The 23,091-nt window shown below is 42.0% G+C and overlaps 1 protein-coding gene across 1 annotated transcript; it reads right to left on the bottom strand.

The window, feature by feature from the left end:
* Positions 1 to 1,060: 1,060 nt before the first annotated feature.
* LOC139478294 (beta,beta-carotene 15,15'-dioxygenase-like) lies at positions 1,061 to 19,917 on the bottom strand. The gene is made up of 11 exons (XM_071260706.1): positions 19,850 to 19,917; positions 14,109 to 14,206; positions 13,208 to 13,466; positions 10,200 to 10,338; positions 9,853 to 9,994; positions 7,522 to 7,733; positions 6,877 to 7,122; positions 6,554 to 6,656; positions 6,041 to 6,147; positions 5,077 to 5,191; positions 1,061 to 4,084 (listed from the first exon to the last, which is right to left on the bottom strand). The coding sequence occupies exons 2-11, from the start codon at positions 14,185 to 14,187 to the stop codon at positions 3,933 to 3,935; spliced, it is 1,554 nt and encodes a 517-aa protein (XP_071116807.1). The 5' UTR covers positions 14,188 to 14,206; positions 19,850 to 19,917; the 3' UTR covers positions 1,061 to 3,932.
* Between the last annotated feature and the right edge of the window lie 3,174 nt (positions 19,918 to 23,091).

The following is a 23,091-nucleotide window of genomic DNA, read 5'->3' as shown; positions in this document are numbered from 1 at the left end:
TCAAAAACGCTAAAAACCCCATCGCGTACCACCTTAAAAAGCTTCTGTTAGGGCTGGGGCATATGACATATGTTGATTACACACCAAACTGTTATTTTCTGATGGTAATTTTACTACATCTATCGATATAAATCGATATTTTAGCACAGTTTCGATTTCATTGTTAATATTGATATTTGAGCTTGTCCTCGATATGTGATCATATATATATTGCCAGCAAGTAATTTGTCAAAAAATAAAAAGTGATAGTTGAAAAAGCTCTTGAACATCCAGGTTATACCTGGACTTCAGACCAGCCACCCACGCTTGTCGTAAGAGGCGACTATAACGAGATTGGGTGGTTAGGCTCGCTGACTTGATTGATGCATGTCGTCTTATCCCAATTGCGTATACTTTGCTCATGATATCAACCACTGGATTGCCGTCATGTAGTTGAAATATTACCGAGTGCAGCAGCTGTGCACACTGGTCTGACCAAAGAGTTCTTAATTGGATCCTATGCAGAGACAAATTTATTGATATGCCGGATTCCTTAAGAGGTTTTGCGCCGGGATATTATTGGCTGTGTTGGATGGTTGCACCCCGAATTGTTAATATTCTTTGTTGTATAGAGAATAGATAGTACGTTCAATCGTTATATCTGGAAGTCAACAGAGGTGAAGTGAGGTGAGGTGAAATGGGGTTTAATGTTTCATTCATATAGCGACGCGCATGCACGTGAGTGTGGCTGCTTGTACTAGTCAGGACACATGCCTGTTTTTAAGTGCTAGCCCACTGAGATACCATGCCGCAGTTTAACATTAATACCCCACTCAGACACATGATACTGACTTAGTCGACCGGTCCTTGTTTTAGCACCTTAATGCCGAGCGCCAGGCAGGGAAACAACAAGTACCATCTTTTAGCGTATTTTGGAATGACGCGACTGGGGATCGAACGCCCGATCTTTCGCTCTCAGATTTTATAGCGCATCCCATGGTATACCTCTCCCATATACGCTAGGAGTCCTGCTCAAGACGGGTTGTTCGACCATCTCCTGAAACTACAAACACCGCGAAACTTAGAAAAAGAGCTTTATTGAGTTAGCACCTCTTGATTGCCAGAGTAAAAAACATCCACCCCTGAGGGATGTTACAGGTTTTTCAAATTATTATAAACTTTTTTCTCACACAAGCGTTAATAAATCTCGGTGAAAAAGGTTATATAAGGTAAAATCACTGTTCAGTTGTGCTGTGACAATCGATAAATGAGAATGTATGATTTGGCTATGCTTACCTAGCTTTGACAAGTTTATCTGCTTGTAATCAAGGTCTATCAAACGACTTTTAGAGAATTCTACTGTGCTGTGGACTTGTCACATCGATCTCTTAATAGTCTTATGAGCAACACGCGTGTACCCCGGAGCGTAGTCAATGTCTTCGTCAGGGCCTGCACGGGCACAACATGCGTACACCCTCGCTACAGTCTGTACCTGTAACAAACCAAATATGGCTGCCCAAATATCTGTGCACTGCCTACTTGAACGCGTTTTGTGTGTTGGTTCAAGTTATCCCCATCTTCCCGAGACAAGAGAGTTAACTGACTATAAAAGTTCAGTTTCCACCCTTGCCGAACTAGGCTGGTATTATGGAATTACATTTTGGCTGGACTAACGAGTCTATCAATAGTCCAATCAAAATCGCACACCGAAATCGAAATCCGGTTCGTAAACTGTCGTGCAGATTTCGATCGATTGCAGGGTTTGCAAAGCATGTGCACCGCCAACTCGTTGTCAGCAGATATTTTCCAAATCCTTTCATGTTTTGAATCAAGTCGCTCACGTGATTTGATGCATTTCGCGATGTAAGACCCGTTTTATCTCATAACAGATCTTGGTTATCGATCAGATCGTCCTGACTGGGCGCCACCATTTGTGAGAAGCAAACGCAAGTGATACGAGGGGTGGAATCTGATTGGTCCATAGGAGAGGCTTAGAAGGGACACAATTGGTAATAGCCACTGGTGGCGCAACGATCGAGCCCAGTAATTCCAGCCTATACTAGTTCGGCAAGGGTCGATACTGGACTTTTAAAGTCAGTTAACTCTCTTGCCTCGGGAAGATGAGTTATCCTGGGTTATCAATAAGAGGCTGGAGCTATAGATCACTTTGCTGTGACAATTTCTGTAACTTCATATCTAGAGGTTATAGGTGAGGTGAAATGGAGTTTAACGTCGCGTTCAAGATTATAACACTTTCATAGCGACGTGCATGCACGTGTGTGTGCGCGCGTGTGCGTGCGTGCGTGCGTGCGTGTGCGTGCCCGGACTAATGCCGCAGTTTTACATGAATACCCCACGCAGACACAGTATACTGACTCCGAGCCGACCAGTCTTTATTATAACCCATTAATGTCTAGCGCCAGGAAGGGTAACGACAAGTACCATCTTTTATTGTCTCTTGCTATGATGCGGCCGGGGATCATACTCGTCATACCATATATTTTTTAAGGTTACACCAAGTATTGACTGTGTCATGGGACAAGCACTTCAACATTACTTTTATACATGATCATAATCACCACAATTAACCATGATCCAGTAGTAACGTTTTGCTCGTATCTAGGCTTCACATCTAAATCGCCTGTTTGCACCAACTTATTAAATCAGATGTTATAGTTCGCGCTACCTGTAAACAAAGATCTGAGGACATTCCATTACGGGTCACGTCAGACACGACCTTTCATTCGACCAATCAGAGCGTCGCTTACCAGATCGGGAAAGTAACAATCGGAATGTGTTTTCTTATCATGCAACCTCGAAAAAATCAACACCGAGTATGCCGAACGACAGCTACGGGCTGTACGGCTATCTCTCGCTTCCATGGGATACTTTTTTTTAAACGGAAGAGACTTTTCATCGCCCGTGGGAAGTACCGCCATACAATATCATCCATCTAACTAACATTCCAGAATTTGTTGTGTTCAGCTTTCAAATTTTGAATCAATATTTCAAAGCGTTGCCCGTAATGGGATGTCTTTAGATCTTTGTTGAGCTTTGTTGAGCAGCGCCATACAATATCATCCATGTATTTTGACATTCCAGAATTCGTTTTATTCAGTTTTCAAATTTTGGATCTTGGTTCAGCTGTAGCGAGATCTGATTTGAATGAGATTGTGGGTTGCACATCAGTATCAGTATGGTGAGCTATGTCAATGTTTGGAAATTTGTGGATCATCCCAGGCACTGCGTTGGATTTCACGGTTTTTGAATGGAAAAAAGGAAGACAGTTTTGACAGTTTTTCTTTTCGGCATCTTCATAATGCGCTACAATATTCAGTAAACTACGGTTATAACGAACTCAAAAGGACCACTAATTTTAGTTAATTAAAATCATAGTTCGTTATAAGCACATACATGTATAAGCATATATACAGCAAATGGACGGGATCAAAACACATTTCGTTTTTTCCGCCAGTTCGTTATAAGCGTGTTCGTTATAAACAAACAATAATGTTCGCATTAAACAAAATAATACCACCTCATTGTAACACTGCAATAAGTATGATAAGAGGTTAGACCTTGCAGAATAATACCACCTCATTGTAACACTGCAATAAGTATGAGAATAGGTTAGACCTTGCAGAATAATACCACCTCATTGTAACACTGCAATAAGTATGATAAGAGGTTAGACCTTGCAAAATAATATCACCTCATTGTAACACTGCAATAAGTATGATAAGAGGTTGGTCATGCAAAATAATGTCATAAAAAAGCAAATATAACAAAATTTAATACACATCAAGAAAAATCAACAAAGTAATGCTTACAAAATATCTGTTTCAGTTGGACAAGCGGGACGTACTCCCACAACTTATTGTGAAGTAAAGCTAAGAAATTACTGCCAACTGTGACTGTCAATGCCATAGTGATATCTTTGGTTCAAGTTTCCCTCAGGGTATGAACGACCCATGGAATGTGATCGGCATCTTGACACCAGGGGGCGTCTCTGCTCTCGCCAGTTCCTTGAATGTCTTCCCATCAAGCACCAGGAGGAAGGCCTTGCGACCGGGTTTCGTCGGGAATACAGGGGAAAGAATTATACCTGGAACATACAGAAAGATTCAGTATTGATTTGACACTTAGTGAAAAGACTGAAGGAGGAGAGACCAGGGTACAGATTGATATGTCTGCATTTGTCATTTGACTCAACAACAACAACAATAATAATAATAAATTTTTTGATGATATACTCGATTATGTATGATTTTGTTGACTGGCCGATCAATCCTTTTCTAATGATTCTTAGATATTGTGTTGATTGCCCTCTAAAACGTGTAGACAAAATACCGAGCTGCAAAACCAAGAAGGCAAGTTTGAAGAATATGGCGCATACAGTTATGTATTTAAATAACAGTTCAGCCACCCTGCACCCTCGTGGGTCGATCAGTGACACAACAATCACTTTGTAAAACGGCCATCAGTTCCAGAGAAGTCAGTTACCTGATTTTGATCTTAATCCTCCATCAAATTCACGGGTACGATGACACACTATACAGCCAGCCAGACACTAGTTGCAGCGGTCGACCAAAAACAATCAAATTGCTTCTATCACTTAACAAGAGGGACGTGGTCTGGGTCAGTCAACCGAAGCAGAGTATAGCTGAAATCCTTCATTCACTCTGAGGAGTATGATGATACGCAAAGCCAGCCAGCTGACAATTCAGACAGTAATATCCACTCGGCAATCCATAAGATACTCATTCTGCCCTGTATCTAAGCGGTACCAAGATGCTACACAAAATGACTGCCACATACCATCGTCCTCCTCTGTTCCCCCGGCAGTCCTCACAAGATACTTACTCTGCCCGGTATGTTTACATGATTCTACACAACATGACGCCCACATACCATCGTCCTCCTCTGTTCCCCCGGCAGTCCACACAAGATACTTACTCTGCCCTGTATGTTTACATGATTCTACACAACATGACGCCCACATACCATCGTCCTCCTCCCTTCCCCCGGCAGTCCACACAAGATACTTACTCTGCCCTGTATGTTTACATGACTCTACAGAACATGACGGCCACATACCATCGTCCTCCTCTGTTCCCCCTGGCCTGGCTATGAAGACCGGTTCCCCAGGCTGATCGCTATCTTCTGTCCTCCAGTGGACACAGGTCCTCGTCTTCATGTCTACCTTGGTCAGCTGAAACCATACAATTTTTGTTGGATTGTTGTCTAGTCCGCATTCAGGAATATGGATCAGACAATCCGGTGACAAATATGGGCAATGATTCACATTATGGGGGTACGATAAAAGTCTCTGTGTCTGATCATCCTCTATGTCGTCTCTTACGACAAGCTGGTTGCCGGGGATCTATTGTAGCCTGGAATCCCCATGGGCCAAACCAGACAGAATAAAGGAATTTGAGAAAACCAAAATTGTGCACACCAGGTAAAATTGTATCTGAATATGCACACCAGTCTGAAAGCATCACTTAATCTATTTTGTTTTCTAGTGATTATCAAACGAAGTCATTGCCTACATTCCATACCACTGATGAAATGACTAGTTGAATTCTAAAATGCCATGTTACAATCATGGATCCAAATTCACAAGTTTAGACCCTGATTTCCTATCAAATATTCCTGCTCACGCTATCGTTCTACCAGCCTTTGAAATTAACACTAGTCAGACTACTAATATGTACTGACGGAAAATGTAAACAAAGAAAAACATATTTTTGGTTTGTTCAAGTACTAGCTACAAACTAAGGAGTAGCCAAATAAGGTTAACACTCATTGACTGGTAGTATTTGAGGATGATGATTCTGAACCAGTTCTCAATGCTTCAATATAGGTACAAATTGAACTGAATAAAACTGACTGAAAATGTAATCATGGTACAAAAATTCGCTTATTCAAAAGCAGGACTATCTACAATAAGCAGGAATCTCTTTAATAAAGATGACACTTGTCCTCTGGACTAGTCTTGAAATATATCATTTCTAAGGCTGTTCTGCTATTTTATGAATTATGGTACAAAGTGAGCCACCCATGGTATGTCTGTCATCATTCCTGATCCATTGGAATATCTGTATTTCTTTGTGTTGTAGGCGTAGTTGATTCTGGGTAGGTCCATTCTTACACCATTGGATGCATCTGGAAACAAGCCCAATGAAAATACAGTGAAGCATATTGTGTGTTGTATAGCAGAGTCTGATATTAGTTGATCTTAACTGATTGCAAACATATTTTTTATTAATTAACCTGCAATTTCATGAAATATGAACCTCTAATGACCTTGACCTTAAAATGAGGGCACCCAGAAGTTGAAGCAATAGAGACACCGCTTTAGAGATCATGTACACTTAGTTTAATACAGAGTGACCTTAACCTTCAATGTGATCCAATTTCATGTCAAAAGAATTCCCCAGTATAAAGGAGTAGATAGGAGGCACATCAGGTATGAGGTCTCAGACATATGTCATGAGTGCATGGTTGATAAAACCCAACAACCAACAAATGCTTCATCTAATTGCTCAAACCAACAAATGCCACCACCTACCTCCGGTGATGTAGTCAGGAGTACAGAAGATGGAGCCGTCCGGCTGTTTGACCGCTGTAGCCGACGTGTCCGGTAGCGTCACCAGGTTCTTGCCTGTCTCCGCCTGTTTGGACAAAAAAAAGCAATTTCACTCAGAATTAGAATCCCTTTTGATGCAGATCAAATGATGTGTCTCTAACACCGTCTGGCAAATGAGTATTTCATATCAATTCACTGTCAACATCTCTCATATCAGACTTTCCAATAATTTACGTATTAATGGTGTGAAACATAAACCACTAATGTATTGACGAAAATCTGAATAGCTGAACAGGCTGACTTACCTTTTGGGCATCAAGAGGAAGCACATAGCGTCTCAATTTGGCATAATACTGTCCGTAGACTCCTTCCTTGAGACCCTTAAGATAAAGGTCATGCACCACACGCCCATCATCAAAGGCACATAAATCAATGACAAGATGGCCGTCCTCCTCATAGCAGTTGATGAAGTGGAAACAGAAGAAGGCATCTGCGGTGTACTGCGTCGTTAGGGTCTTTCCGTCTGAGCGCCGAGCAAGATGAATGAGAACCTGTGGTTGAAACGGATGTATTAACTCAGAATTAAAAAAAATACAACAGACTCTCTTAAATGCCAATTCAAGGAACCGAGTCAATATTCATCGCAATTTGAGTGATTTGACCTATTCATTGTTCAGTAAGCCTCAAATGTCTGCTACTTTACACGATTTGAATTGACAAACTTAACATCAAATGAGACTCGAGCGAGTGCTTCATAAAAATACTTTACCCAGATAAAAGCAGAGGCCAATTTGAGGTGTCATTAAATCCTGCTTCAAATTTAGAGGCTGCAAATATTCTGATAAGCACACAGCCTGACAGTCTCTCTACATCAGGATGATTTAGAACTCAAAGTTTGCACAATTTCAGTAATAACAATGATACAACGAGCAACCGAGCAGTTGTCCAACCTTTTCATCAGGGTAGATGTCCAAACAATTCTCAAATCCAGTTCCGGTTAAAAACAAGAGAGGCAGCTTCAAGACGTTGGCAACCAGAGTCTGTTCCAGGACAACAAAATAGTTCTCCGACATCCCAAAGCTGTGGTTGTAGCCAATGTTCACCTTCCAGCGAGAGGGAAAGGTCGACACCAGGGATGCACGGTTGAAGGGGTTGTCTCCCGCTGGAATGAGAGACTAGGTGAGTAAACACAATTTGTATGTTAACATGTTTTTTTTAAAATAATAGTCTCCTTTCTTAAGGTTAACCAATTGAAGATCACATTTCTCTTTTCAAATCAAATCAATCAAATTATTATATTCACTTTTTTATTTCACAATAATTAGCACTGCTGTTTACGGGCTGCAGCTTATAGCGCTAAATGGGTCCGGCAGCCGCCTTTGGCACCTGCTTCCCTGATCTCACGTGCCTCTTCGATCCTCTCTTCGAACACCCCTTTACGATCTTTATGGTACCCCTTTCTGATCAAACGTCCTTTTGCGATCATTATGATGCCCGTCCCTGCAGCTGACCAAACACCCCTTTACGATCTTTAGGTTACCCTTTTCTGATCAAACGTCCTTTTACGATCATTATATTACTCCTTTCTGATCAAACACCCCTTTACGATCCTTAGGTTACCCCTCTCTGATCAAACACCCCTTTACGATCATTATAGTACTCCTTTCTCATCAAACACCCCTTTACGATCCTTAGGCTACCCCTTTCTGATCAAGCACCCCTTAAAGATCCTTAGGGTAGCCCATTCTGATCAAACACCCCTTTAAGATCTTAGGGTACCCCTTTCTGATCAAACACTCCTTTACGATCCTTAGGGAACCCTTTCTGATGAAACACCCCTTTAAGATCCTTAGGGTACCCCTCTCTGATCAAACACCTCTTTACGATCTTTAAGGTACCCCTTTCTGATCAAACGTCCCTTTGCGATAATTATGATGCCCGTCCCTGCAGCTGATCAAACACCCCTTTACGATCCTTAGGTTACCCTTTTCTGATCAAACGTCCCTTTACGATCATTATAGTACTCCTTTCTGATCAAACACGCCTTTACGATCCTTAGGTTACCCCTTTCTGATCAAACACCCCTTCATGATCATTATGGTACCCCTTTCTGATCAAACACCCATTAAAGATCCTTAGGGTACCCCTTCCTGATCAAACACCCCTTTGCGGTCATTATGGTACCCATTCTGATCAAACACCTCTTTAAGATCCTTAGGGTACCCCTTTCTGATCAAACACCCCTTTACGATCATTATAGCACTCCTTTGTGATCAAACACCCCTTTAAGATCCTTAGGGTACCCTTTTCTGATCAAACACCCCTTTAAGATCCTTAGGGTACCCTTTTCTGATCAAACACCCCTTTCTGACCCTCAGACTACCCCTTTCTGATCAAACACCCCTTAAAAATCCTTAGGGTACCCCTTCCTGATCAAGCACCCCTTCACGATCCTTAGGGTACACCTTTCTGATCATGCACCCCTTTACGTTCCTTACGGTACCCCTTTCTGATCATGCACCCCTTTACGATCCTCAGGCTACCCCTTTCTGATCAAACACCCATTTAGATCCTTAGGGTACCCTTTTCTGATCAAACACCTCTTTACGATCCTTAGGGTTGGGCATCACTTGTCAATACAGCACCCCTTCACGATCCTTAGGGTAAGGTCCCCCTTTTCGAACCTTAGGGTTAGTTGTGTGTTAGGGTATGAGTTAGCTATCTCTTTCAACGGCTTACGTCTTTATTTCGAGGAAAGTCTGTAAATTGTTATCGAGTTTCGATTTTCGCAGAGACAATGACAACTGCACAAGCGCAGATAGGTAAACAATCGGGTGCTGATTACTTGATAAACGAACACTAGTTATTTGGAATAGCACCCGTGGTCCCGTCAGTGAAATGTTGGATAATTTCATTAACTCATTAGCATAGCTTAGACTCAACCTGGCATGTAAGATCGACCCTTCGCTCATTGCTGACTGAAATCCTTAAAATAACTCCCCTTATAAATTATTCTTGCATCTTGACCCATATGACATTAAATTGATGCAATAAGAAAAGAAAATTATTCATTGTTGAAGTACGCAAATTAGGATAGTCATAGAGATTGCTTCGTGAAAGAGACAAGACTAAAATGGCAATCTGAAAACTGTTCCACAAGGAAACAGTCATTCAGTAAGTTTTCTATGTTTCTACTTATTCATCATTCAAGTATGCCATAGAGATGGTGAAACATCATTCATGATCACATGGAAACCCAAGGTCAGTCAGTTTGTTTGTACCTTTTTCTTGTGGTGGTACTTTGATGATGTTGTAAGCTTGTTTGTGGTTGAATGAAGTGGCTAGGTTGTACATGGTGCCGTCAGAGTCTGTGTGAGGGTGAGCCGTGGCGATATGAACTGCAACCAGCTTGTCTAGCGGAATCTAGAAAGGTGAAACACACGGATGCGATACAACGGAAGAGGAGTAGAGAAGGGGGTGCTGAACATGATGGATGTGCTGAAAAAATATATTGTAGAAAATATACAAAATGTTCCGCTTTGTGCATGAAATGTCTGTTTGAACAAACGTTTGATCTTTTTCAGTCTGGCAGCTTAAATAATGTGTCAAACCATTCGCATATACATACCGATCCTTTCTTTGTGAGTGACTCAGGATCAACAATATTGCAGATTGGTGTCTCTGTCAAAGCCAGAAGCATGTCACCATGGGGGACGATGTTCACTGCTGTGTTGTCCGTCGTTTCCCGGATAAAATAGGACAAAAACCTTAAAATAAAAAATGATAGCACCGTTGGTATTGTGTTCAGTACATCACATGCCAATTCACGCTAAATTGTGTCGAGAATAGGTCGAAATCCAATAATTGAAGTCCTTATTGACTAGTATCATTTGAAGGCAATAATTCTATAGCTGTTCTCCATGTTACAATTCATCTATAAAATGGAACTGGATAAAACTGGCAGAAATTGTAAACCATAAACATTTTGTCTCGTTCAAGAAGGACTAGTTGCAAACTCTGAGGACATTTGAAATAATGTCTACACCAGTCCTTTTGAAACATAATTTCTCAGGCTGCATCATGCAACAAAAAGACACCCATGTGTCACTCTGTCTTCCCGGGGGCACGGGTGGCCTAGTCGTCTAAGGCGCCGCGATTCGCTGTGCAGAGTTGCACCCCTTGGGCACGCCAGAAATCTATGATTGTGGGTTCGAATCCCGGTTCGCCCCGATTATGTTTCTAGGTTTGTCAGCACCATACCTGTGCTAGTGGGTTTCACCGAAGTGGTAAACGAGACCTGCATCACTTCGGGCTTTCCTCCCACATTAAGCTGACTCGCCGTGATATAACTGGTATACTGTTAAAAGCGGCGCTAAACCCAACTCACTCACTCACTCTGTCTTCCCACACCATCAGGAATTGAACATTTCTTAAAGCACGTGGTTCCTCATGTCCCTCATGTCTCTCCAAGATCATAAGACGACAGTTCGCACCAATAGCAGGCGAGAGCTGATGGAAGATCTGACATGGACGGGCGTCCTGCGATGTCCAATTATGTGGCCAGGGATACCTATAACATCAGACTATTTCTCCTAGCCCTGGGATACATATTACATCAGACAAACTCTCCTAGCCCTGGGATACCTACAGCATCAGAGAAATTCTCCTAGCCCTGGGATATCTTTAACATCAGACACATTCTCTTAGCCCTGGGAAATTTTTAACATCAGACTAATTCTGCTAGCCCTGAGATACCTATTACATCAGAACAATTCTCCTAGCCCTGGGATACCTACAACATCAGACTAATTCTCCTTGCCCTGGGATACCAATAACAATGACATTAGCATGCTACTGTATGGACAGCATATAATCAATCAATGCGCGTGTAGGTTTGATGCTGCAAAAGATGCATTTCAGTTAGATCAGGCATGTAAGGGCAGAAATGATCAGCCTGTGTTTACCACTCAAGCAAGGGCACAGTGTTGACACTGTTAGCAGATCAAGCACAATGAAGGGACCATAGGTACAGCCTCCGCTGTCAGCGAGCTGAGTTGTGCGGATAGTCGCCCTCGCTGTTTGGGTCTTATGGGATCAGATATTGTAATATTTCTTTCGGAATTAAATGGATTGAAAACGTCACCAAGGTAAGTTAAATAACGGTCAGATTATACGGACATATTTTGCCATGTTTTTCTTTGCATGTCGTTGTGCTATTGCACGGACTTCTTGCCTCACATGGTAAGTCTTAGTTCTGCTGGTTTGGGAACTCGTCATTGGTCCTTGATATCGTTGGTGGATGACGGCATGGGGATGGTGGTATCCTAAATACAAGTGCTGTAACATCTACCGATGAAGAATGATATTAAGCCTTTACTGCGCGGAGGGCATTGCTGACATTTGCAATTCCTGGTATTCCGGAACGGGTCGAACGTTCTTTCGGTCTTTTTGTTCCACCATTTATTTATAAGGAGCTACAATAAATTATAAACCCATTTCATCTCAATGCAAAAGTTATATTATTGAATGAACAAGAAGTAGTGGGGCTAGTAGGTTGACGATTGGGGCGTTGAGGGTGTTTCAAAATGTCGAAATTGCAGATAGTGCTGCTTATAAAGGGTATAAAAAATATAGGAAAGCAGTATTCCATAAGAGTCAAATTAGAAAAGAAGGTGTCCTATGCCGAAACTGCTAGAATTGCCAATGCCACCAATTCACCCTCCAATGCATACGCTGTGACACGCCATGTTTCTCCACCAGTGAACAAGACACCAGTAGATGTTCACACAAATGATCTGGAAACAACCACTGTTACAGATGATGTCCCCGGTTGTTCTTGCAACTGCTCTGCAGATGGTTCCATTATAGATAAAGCATGCATGATCAACTAATTCAGCGCAAACTGCTACTATTCCTTTGGCTCAAGTAACTCTCATTCTAGGTATTTCCTTGCATGACCTTGCATGACATTTTGAGGTCATTGCCGGTGGTTTCAAAAAATGTATCCGTTGCAAAAACTTGATGTGTCAAGAGATATGTTGAACAATTTGCATGCTGGTAACAAATATGGATGAAGCTCTCATTTTCCTTACTATTTTCCACTGGAATGCTCCATGTCTTGTGGCCCGTGGACATCATCTTATTGACGTTTTATCAAACATTTCATAACTGCCAGGAGTGTTTTGAGTTTAGGAAACGCTTTTGTGGTTAATGTTTCTTTTTCTGATAGATATTCTGGGGTTTTATTTCATTGAAAGGGCGCCATCGTTTTTCAAAACAAATTGTTTGCTTGATGTTTTTTTAATCAATTTCATTAAGCAGTGGATCCTGTCATTTCATTAGAGTAGTCGCGTACAAAATAATACATTTTACATGGTAAATTGCTTTGAAACAGTAAATCGATTTGCATTTATTATTGTTAAATATTATTTGATGTTCTTGGGCGCAAATAGACCTTCTTTTGGGTCGCCCTTAAGCTGCAGAACCTTTGGACAATCCTGGGACCCGTAAACACAAAGACTACTTAGGATTTCTTTCATATTGTCAAATATGTATTGTTCACAATAATGCATGAATCACAGAACAGAGTCGACCTACCCTGTTTAAATTACAGTGTACCCGTCCACATCAAAATACCTTGCAAAGATGCTCTTGCAGGGATCTGGGTATGCAGCTGTTGCAAACTGACCAACGACCAGTCGATTTGCCTTCAGACTTCTTGTAAGGGTGTCCGAGTCCAAGAGTTTGTTTTGATACTGAACTTTTCCGTCTTTGATGATGAACTTGTGGAGGACAGCCATGCCATCAAATACGTGCTTCACAGTTGTCTCCCCTACCTTATACATCCCTGATCCATTCCGGTACAGGGTCCCCGTCAACCATTGTGGGATTGTCCCTGGATTGTGAATAGAGTGAATAAGAAGATAGAGTTTTACCCTTTTGTCAAGACATGGGACATACAGCGAATCTAATCTGCCAGCCACACTGCATGATAGGCAGATTAAAGGTTCTACGTTGCATCAGAAAATGATGTACTGGTATTTCAATACTTTCTTTTACTGTTATGTCTGTAAATCTTTAAAATATCCTTTTGTCATGTGTGACATCTACATGGACATTTAGCTACACAATTGTATGAACCATTTGAGTTTATAGATAAATAGCTCAGTTAAGGTCTGGAAGTCTTTCACTTCCCCTTAATGATGACCTTTAACAAGTGTACAGTTACAGTAGCAGTGTCACTCAATTAGGTGTCCCTCAGTTTAGTTGTTTCCCCGTCATGATCACATCGGCATCAGATTCAGAAAGGCCCCAAGGGGCGTTGGGTAGCCTAGTGGTTAAAGCGTTCGATCGTCACACCGAAGACCCGGGTTCGATTCCCGACATTAGTACAATGTGTAAAGCCCATTTCTGGTGTCACCCGCCGTGACACTGCTTGAATATTGCTTAAAGCGGCGTAAAGCCATACTCACTCACTCAGATTCAGAAAAGTCTGCAAAAGAATGATGTTTGGGCTAGCTGTGAATCTGTATTTTACCAGTGATGTTTGTATCCACTGGCTTCTCAAGCTGGTCGCCGGGCGTGTAGTTTAACCATGCTGGCAAGTCGTCGGCCATAGTTTCAACTGACCATCCACTGAAACAAAGAGTCATCAGAAGTTTGATAAGAATAATATAATTTGTCTCATAACTGACGACAGGGGTGGGCCAGTTGTCTCAGGTGCTATAATACACTGTGCAGAGTTATGTCCCTTATGTTTTTCTAGGATCCAAAGATCGGAGGTTTGAATCCAAGATTTGCGCTGATTATGATGTTTAATTTGTTTTTACCATACACTACAACGCAAAAGTCATTTCGTAAAATGTCCAAGGAGCCTCCGCAGAAAATCCGCGGCAATTTTGTTCTTTTTTGCGACTAGAGGATATTTCATGAGTCGAGTGAAATTATCTGTTTCTCTCATCGAGTGACAGGGGGAAAGGAGAAGTTTTCACGAGTGGCGTAGGAGAAATTATCTCATTTTCCACCAACACGAGATGAGAGAAACAGGATATTTCACTCGACACATGAAATATCCCATTCATCATATACTTTTTGTGTTGTTGTCTACCGGAAAATTATTTTTTTCATTACAAACGTAAAACATTGAAACGTAAATTCTCCCTACCTAACACAAAGGGACGGGTCACCACCCCTTGTATTTGCGACTAAAAAGTAGTTCAGTGTTTGCAAAAGCATAAAAAAAACATATATATAAAAAAGTAACAAAACTTATTTAGGGTCGCATATACATATCATATATATATGATTGTATACAAAGTCAACTTTAACAAGAAATATTCTTGAAAACTTCGAAACCGCTGTTCGAAGCGAAAGAATACACGCTGGTCAGGTTTCAAAAATGGCGCTTTGCGAATCGAACGGTCTCGATTGACGAGTTAAGTGATACATTTACTGTTTATAACAGAACATTTTCAAGAGAAGAACAAACGCCATGGGGCGATATTAACTCCATAAATGACCATCTGTCCTTATTTTGCCTTGTCAGTGTGGAACTAGCGTCAAAAGGAAGTCAACAGTTTGTGAACGGGCCAGACAGTTACAATAATGGAAGACAATTTGAGGGGAGTTGTCAATGGTTCCGTCAAAGTGTTATGTTCACTGTTGTGAAATACCAATTATATGTTCACTGCAATGAAAATATCACTTTCCTCAATTTCGGAAAACTCAGTCTTTCACACTTAAGTATATAATAAAACAATATTGCTAATCGTTAATGTATATTTTGGAGCTGAACGTTATACATATACTCTGTTTCCCTCCAAACATACAGATAGAAGCATGTCTTCACTTCAAAGTCACACGCACGACCTTCTAGAGCGTCAATTTGAGTAACGACATTCCCTATACAACAGTGAGTGAGTCAGTGAGTTTAACGCCGCTTTGAACAGTATTACTGTTATATCAGGGCGGGTCAGCTTAATGTGGAACCCGAAATAGGTTTCTGGGGTGGTCAAGGGACGCAACTCTGCACAGCTAATTGCGGCGCCTCAGAACGTTTCAAAGTACAACGCATGTGATGATATGTGTTCAAGTGTAACAACCAGGACAACAGAATAAATGAGTGCAAGATAAACCCCCTTTTGTCAAGCTAACAACAATAGTAGTTCAAGAAAATTTCCTTTGTGGGAGGCAGAAGTGTTCTTTGACATTTGATGAAGAATAATTCAATATGACAGATGAACATATGGATATTTTCAAGCTGGAAAAGTTATTTCAGCTCACAAGGGAGAGAGCAGGCATATTATCTGCATTCACGAGCGTTGAAAGGGCATTAAAAATGTTAATATCAACCAGACATACAGACAGTAATGCTGTAAACTTGACAAATTAAAGGTCAAAACTCCAGAGTGGAAGTCATTTGTTTCAGAGAATAGGAGTGAATGTGATGAACTTGAAACATACTTTTTGAAAGTGAAGGACAGGCTTGAACAGTTGTGCTCAGGTACTATGCTTTGGTGTTATGATAAGTCTAAACTACCAGAAGAAATGAACTCAGGGGATTCAGTGAGTCGGGTTACCAGGGCGTCGAAGGCTTCGCTTGCATCCTCAACAGGTGGTAAGGCTAAACTTGTGGCTAAGGAAGCAGCATTGATGGTTAGAGCAGAGGCTTTGAAGAAAAGTCAAGATATAAGATTGAAGCAAATGGAATTAGAGCAGTTGCAGGAGACATTGCAGATTGAAACAGATATTGCAGCTATTATAGCTGAAGAGGAAGTATACAATTTAAGTGAACATGAAAATCCTGTTATCAAATCAGCTGCATCTGGTGGAACAAAACATACAACTCAGAAAGAGGTCAATATTGTCAAAACTGACAGGGGGTCAAATCGGAAGCTTGAGCTTAATCCATCAGCTGCAGAGAGGACAGATGGTGTTTCAGGTGGCCAGAAAATACAGGTCATCTTTAACTGATGATAGTATGATCTCCACGCAAGAGCAAATGATTAGCATTCTCCAACTTCCCAAGACTAAGATCATGAAATTTGATGGCGATCCACTTAAATACTGGCTATTCATCAGGTCATTCGACAACAGTATCGGGGACACAGCTGCATGTAATAGTGCCAAACTCAACCGCCTACTTCAATTGTGCATAGGTAAAGCTCTTTCAGTCATCGAATGTTGTGCTGTTATGGACCCAGACGTTGGTTATTTAGAGGCAAGATAATTACTGTTGGGACGTTTTGGCAACCAGTATGGGTATCCAAGGCTTGGGTTGAAAAGGCCACAGAAGGTCCATGCTTACGATATCATGACAGCAGTCGGTTGAGACAGTATGCTGAATCAGTGTGAAGTTTTGTCGTTACTTTATCTGCCATGGGTAGACTCAATGAAGTGGACAACCCAATCTCATTAAAATCAGATCTGAGTTCTCGCTACCGCTAAACAAAGATCTGAGGACATCCCATCACAGGTCACGTCAGACCGACCTTGCACGAACTTTGACTGACGAACGAAATGACCAATCAGAAGGCAGCTTTCTCGTGCTTTACGGCACTAATTTGAAATTGGCGACTACGCTTCGCAACATATTTTGACAAATTCTCGATTACAAATTTGAAACCTGAACAAAAAAACATTCCGGAATGGCTAAGAGATGGTCTAGATTGTATGGATTCAGTCGTTAACCACGTAACTATCGTTCGGAAAACCCCATATTAAAGTTTGCGAGGTTGTATTATTAGAAATCACATTCCGACTGTCACTTTCATGATCTGGTAAGCGACGCTCTGATTGGTCGGATGAAAGGTCGTTCTGACGTGACTCCTAATGGGATGTTTTCAGATCTTTGTTTAGCGGTACAGGAGGCAGTACACAGACTGAAGATAACTGGATGTTATCCCAACATATCTAAACTGGCAGAGTTCATTGAGACTGCCGCACTGGAAGCCAATGACCTAGTGTTCGGAACACGTGTCACCACTAGAGACTTCAGTCAGAAGTTGCCCCAGGGCCTGAACAAAAGGGACAATGTGTCAAGTTTCAAGGTACAGGCTCTGAAGGACATAGGTCCAGTGACATACAATAGTCAGACTGTTAGAACATTACCTCCTTGTAAATACTGCACTGGTGACCATGCCATATTTACCTGTGACAAGTACACACTCCTGACTCCAGAGAGGAGACTAGATTTCGTGACCAAAAATAGATTGTGCTTTAACTGCTTACCATGCTTACCATGTCTCCTATAATTGTTCCAAGCGTAGCATGTGTGGTCACAACGGATGCAGTGAAAAACACTCAAAACTATTGCACTTTGGTACCGAGCCAAATGATGAATGAGTGAGTGAGTTTGGTTTTACGCCAGCAATATTAGCAATATCCCAGCAATATCACGGCGGGGGACACCAGAAATGCGCTTCACACATTGTACCCATGTCGGGAATCGAACCCGGGTTTTCGGCGTGGCGAGCGAACGCTTTAACCACTAGGCTACCCCCCCCCCCCCCCCCCCCCCCCCCCCCCAATTATTTTCGCTTGAGGGTTGTACAATTATTCTGTCTGATTATTCTAAGCATTAAACTTCTTTGTTGAAAGTGTTTTTCGGGAAGCGTTTTTTTCTAAGTCATTGAGTGGATACGGAAAAACACCGCGTTAGGAAATATCAGCAACATATCGACGGGGTACGTGAAGACGTCCACATTGTAATCATATGGGGCATCAAACCAAATTGTGTCTTCATCCGTGAAAATCATGGGTAGAATAGGTCTTCAGCAACCCATGTTTGTCATAAGGGAATCTTCTGACTTCGGGATCTTCGCTGACTTAATTGATGCAAGTCATCCTATCCTATTTGCGTGTGCTCGATGCTCATGATATCAATCACCGGGTTGTCAGGTCCCGACTCGATTATTTACAGGTCGCCGAATATTGTTGAGTGCGGCGTTAAACCACAAACAAACAAACAAACCGAAGTTTAGCGCTACAACATACCGCATTATACATTGATAGGATAGGATCGCCCCACACGTTCTCGAGAGCATTAGGTGGATGTGGTAATTAATGTCTATACAACACAACTATCTATGTTACCCGTGTATACAGCTTAATAGATATGAACGACCTTGTCCAACATACGATTGAACCTACCAACTGTGATATCAGTATGCAATGTGCAAGGCGTCACGTCACATGGCATAGCTCATATACCATCACATGGCCATAGTATTACGATAACACACAGAGTTTACTTTTTCCTGTTTGACCTTGTTTTGAAATTCTGTTTGGTTCAGCTTAACTCTGTCCAGAATTGTGCATTTTGAAGCATATCCGCGATACCGCCCTGAGTAAAATATGGAAATCTTGCAAAATTAGGTGCATTGGCATAGGCATATGATAAAATTGCATGTGGCACACGTGACCTAACAGATAGTGAAAAGGGTTTGACTAGATGTAGGAAAAGACTTGGATGCACTGAGGACAGGTCTTGTACATAACACATAAATTACAAACTAATACAAGATACTGGGGGTCTTATGTCCGCTTGAGGGGCGGTCAGGTAGCCTAGCGGTTAAAGCTTTCACTCGTCACGCCGAAGACCCGGGCTCGATTCCCGACATGGGTACAATGTGTGAAGCCCATTTCTGGTGTTCCCCGCCGTGATATTGCTGGAATATTGCTAAAAGCGGCGTAAATTCAAACTCAGTCAGAAGTTATGTCCGCTTGTAATAATACCCTGAACTGTTCATGTAAAACACATGTGAATGTACACGTTGTTTAGCACACATTACTCACAGTCAGGTCCATAGTTAATGGTTGGTTTTTATCAAAGGAACATTGGAATTGAAATACGTGTCTCTAGTGCTGATGCATATCTAATTTTCAGCTTAGTGGGAGTAATACACTTCATATTGTTATCAACGTTAACTGTGTGGTCACACTGATCAGAATATACCTCCGCACTTGTGATTTTCCCAAGTACATACTTCAACTGTGCGAGAGTGGTATTTATTAATAAAAACCTACTTTATGCAAGTATATATACGTAGGTTTGAACAAGATAATAGACAGGATGTAAGCTGATCATTAAACAAATATTTTACGAACTGGTGTTTACTTATCAAACATTAAACTGCACAGTGTAGCGCAGTATATTGCGATGTACTTACCGAACGATCAACACAGTGGTAACACATAAACGTTACAATGCACCGACAACCATGTACGTTCAAGTTACACATATGTTCGGTGATATTTAGAGTATGCAATCTACAGTACCTTTTTATACCAACCGTGCTCAAGTCTTCGTCTAGGTCTCTGTTGAGGCAAGCCGGTGTTAGGTGGGTGGTAACAGTAAAATGCACTATACATCTCATTGGTCACCGGTCGTGTCCCGCAGACACGAGTTGATCACTATAAATAGCTTGTAGTGCGAAGCGCTTATATTCAAAAACGCTTAAAAAGATCGAATATCACCTTAAACACGTTGTACCAGTATATTCGTGGGTTTTGTTTGATGGTTACACCCCAACTCTGATCTGCTTTGACAAAGAATGCATGAACTGGTTGAGTGACTATTTTCCATCAGCGTGAAAGGGTGGAATGGATTTTAAAAACTTAATTGTCCCAGAAAATGCAAGAGGTTTATGTACGTTTATGTAAATTAACATTAGATAATATATACTCACACGCAAAAGAAACGCAAGTGGTTTTAAGCAAATAGGTAACAAACACGGAACCATATATTGATACGAGTTTTAGCATGTAGTGAAGCCTGATGGTGTTATCCATATTTTTGGTTGCATTTTGGAAGCCCCGAGTAAAAACGCAACATAAAAAACGAACCGCCAAAACGCACCATTTCAATGAACATGTGGGTTTCATGCACCCATTTCTCGCGAAATCGAAAATGAACGGACTGTCACGAACTGTAGTGGGTATAAAACTGTGGCCGATTTTTGGACCTACCACTCCTTGGTCAACAATGCCACGCCTAACTCAAGTTCAGAGAAACCAGGCTATCGGACGTTTGGAAGCTGGAGAGTCTGTCCAAGATGTTGCCCGTCATTTCAACGTTAACATAACCACAATTTACCGTCTCCTGCATCGATACAATGCTACACAGACCACAGATGACCTTCCTCGAAGCGGTCGTCCTAGGGTCACCACACCTCGACAAAATCGGCAGATTACCCGTCAACACCAGAGACATCCGTTCCAAACTGCAAGAGAAAGTGCTCGACAGACCATAGGAACACATAATCGACACATTAGCCGGGACACTGTGATCCGACGTCTCCGTTCCAACAACCTCAGATGTCGCCGACCAGCACGTCGTCCTGTTCTCCAACCACGGCATCGACAAGCACGACTTCAGTTGGCACAGGGTCATCACAATTGGCGTCATCGTGAGTGGAGGCGTGCCATCTTCTCTGATGAAAGTCGCTTTTGTGTCTCCCATGCAGACGGAAGAGTCAGAATTTGGCGGCGTCGAGGTGATCTTTTCGCTGACAGAAACGTTGTGGAAAGGGATCCATGGGGTGGACCTAGCGTCATGATATGGGCAGGGATTGGACTTCATGCGAGACTTGGACCCATGTGCTTTCTGAATGTTGGTCAAGGTCGGGGACACGGCGTCACTGCTCAGCGGTATATCGACCAAGTGATCATATCCCACGTTGTTCCATTTTTGGCACAACATCAACAACATATTTTCCAGCAGAACAACGCTCGTCCCCATGATGCCAGAGCTACAATGGCCTTTCTGCAACAACACAACATCCGTGTTCTACCGTGGTCAGCCCTCAGCCCTGATCTGAACCCCCATCGAACACTTGTGGGATGAGGTTCAAAGGCGTATGCACAATGTGCACCCAGTCCCTACAACTGCCGATGAACTATGCACAGCTGCTCTGGATGTGTGCAGGAGGATCCCTAGGGCCTCCAAAAATCATCTGATCCACTCAATGTACAGGAGATGTGTGGCAGTGATCAATGCTAATGGTGGTCACACCAGGTATTGACTGACATTTTGGGTATTGAGCCGAAACTGTGTAAGCCCTTAACATTTGAAAAAAACAATTATGTCATCTGCCTTTTAATCCATTCAGTCTTCAGTCGAATTTTTGTCAATCTAGCCCTATAAGTATTTCTTGTCTTTACTGTTGAAAATAAATAACATGTATACTGCATACTCGACTTGCGTTTCTTTTGCGTGTGAGTCTCCATGCAATCTTCCAATTCAAGTGGCCATATCATGCAAGTCACTGTGTTGTATCCTTCCACTTGGTTATTGACGCCACTTGCCCTGTTGTGATATAACCTAAACAGTTGTTGACTATGTTGTGAAATAGAACAAAACATAAATTGTTCCAGACAATTCTTGAAAAATGTAATTATGCTTCAGGCTGTTGTAACAAAAATATATCTGCTCATGCAGCTGTAGCTGAAGATAATATCTCCAGACATGTAATAACTGATCCTTGTTGTAAGGGAGACCTGGTCTTGTTCCTCCTATTTGATGACCAAGGTGATCCCACGAGTGTTCTATAGGTTATAAGTCTGGTGATTGTGCTGGTCAGGGCAATATGTTGTATAAGGCCTGGTTAAGGGAATTTTCTTGCAAGAACGGTAACAGAACAGTGTAGAGAGATTAGTCAATGTAAATCCCCAGACGCTTCAGATGCCGCATTAACTTGGCTTCAGATTCCGCTTTAACAGAACTAATGATGCCTCATTGACAGGGCTAATGATGTCGCACTGACAGGGCTACAGATGCTGCCCCCTCCAAACGGTTCGACATCTTGAATATCAACAACGTGAGATTCGTTGTCCTCGTCGGCGTTGGACACGAATTGTTCCATCTGCTCGGAAACTGCTCTCTCCTGTGAACATGACGCTTTACCAGTTTCTGTTCTACCTGCATTGCAGTGTTTGGGCTTATCGGTCTGTGTTCCGATGACGGCGTTATGTCTCGTAGTGGTCTACAAACTCTGATATTGTACCGACTGATATTGTCTTCCGGACATTGTCCAGCGACTGACAGGATGACTGTCTCAGCTGATGCCGCCACAGTGATAATATGATTCCTAATATGGAGGATACGTCAATCTCATTAAAATCAGATCTTAGTTCTCGCTGTCGCTAAACAAAGATCTGGAGACATCCCATAACGGGTCACGTCAGACCGACCTTTCATCCGACCAATCAGAGCGTCGCTTACCAGATCGTGAAAGTGACAGTTGGAATGTGTTTTCTGATCATGCAACCTCGAAAACGCTAACACGGAGTATAATGAACGGCAGTTACGGCCCGTACGACTGATTCCGTCAAAATTATCGTCTATCTCTCTCTTCCGTGAGATAAACATTTGAACGGAGGAGGCGTTGCACAGTACGTGGGAAGCACTGCCAGACAATCTCAACCATATATTCGACATTTCGGAATGTTCGTTTGTTCAGTTTTCAAAATTTTAATCGAGAACTGTGTCAACATATTTTTCAAGCGTAGTCTGAAATGAA

Source organism: Haliotis cracherodii, unplaced genomic scaffold (assembly GCF_022045235.1).
Source record: "Haliotis cracherodii isolate W230 unplaced genomic scaffold, xgHalCrac1.p SCAF_4, whole genome shotgun sequence".
Lineage (NCBI taxonomy): Eukaryota > Metazoa > Mollusca > Gastropoda > Lepetellida > Haliotidae > Haliotis > Haliotis cracherodii.
The sequence above is the reverse complement of the archived record's forward strand: the minus strand, read 5'-3'. Positions and strand labels throughout refer to the sequence as shown.

Bases quoted from the DNA above. Each gene is read 5' to 3' on its own strand.
- LOC139478294 (XM_071260706.1), bottom strand. From the start codon at position 14,187: ATGGCCGACGACTTGCCAGCATGGTTAAACTACACGCCCGGCGACCAG. The intron at 9,995-10,199 runs GTATGTATATGC...TCACCTTTCTAG, and splicing joins CACTCACAAAGAAAGGATCG to ATTCCGCTAGACAAGCTGGT. The intron at 4,085-5,076 runs GTATGTGGCCGT...TGTATGTTCCAG, and splicing joins GGGAACAGAGGAGGACGATG to GTATAATTCTTTCCCCTGTA.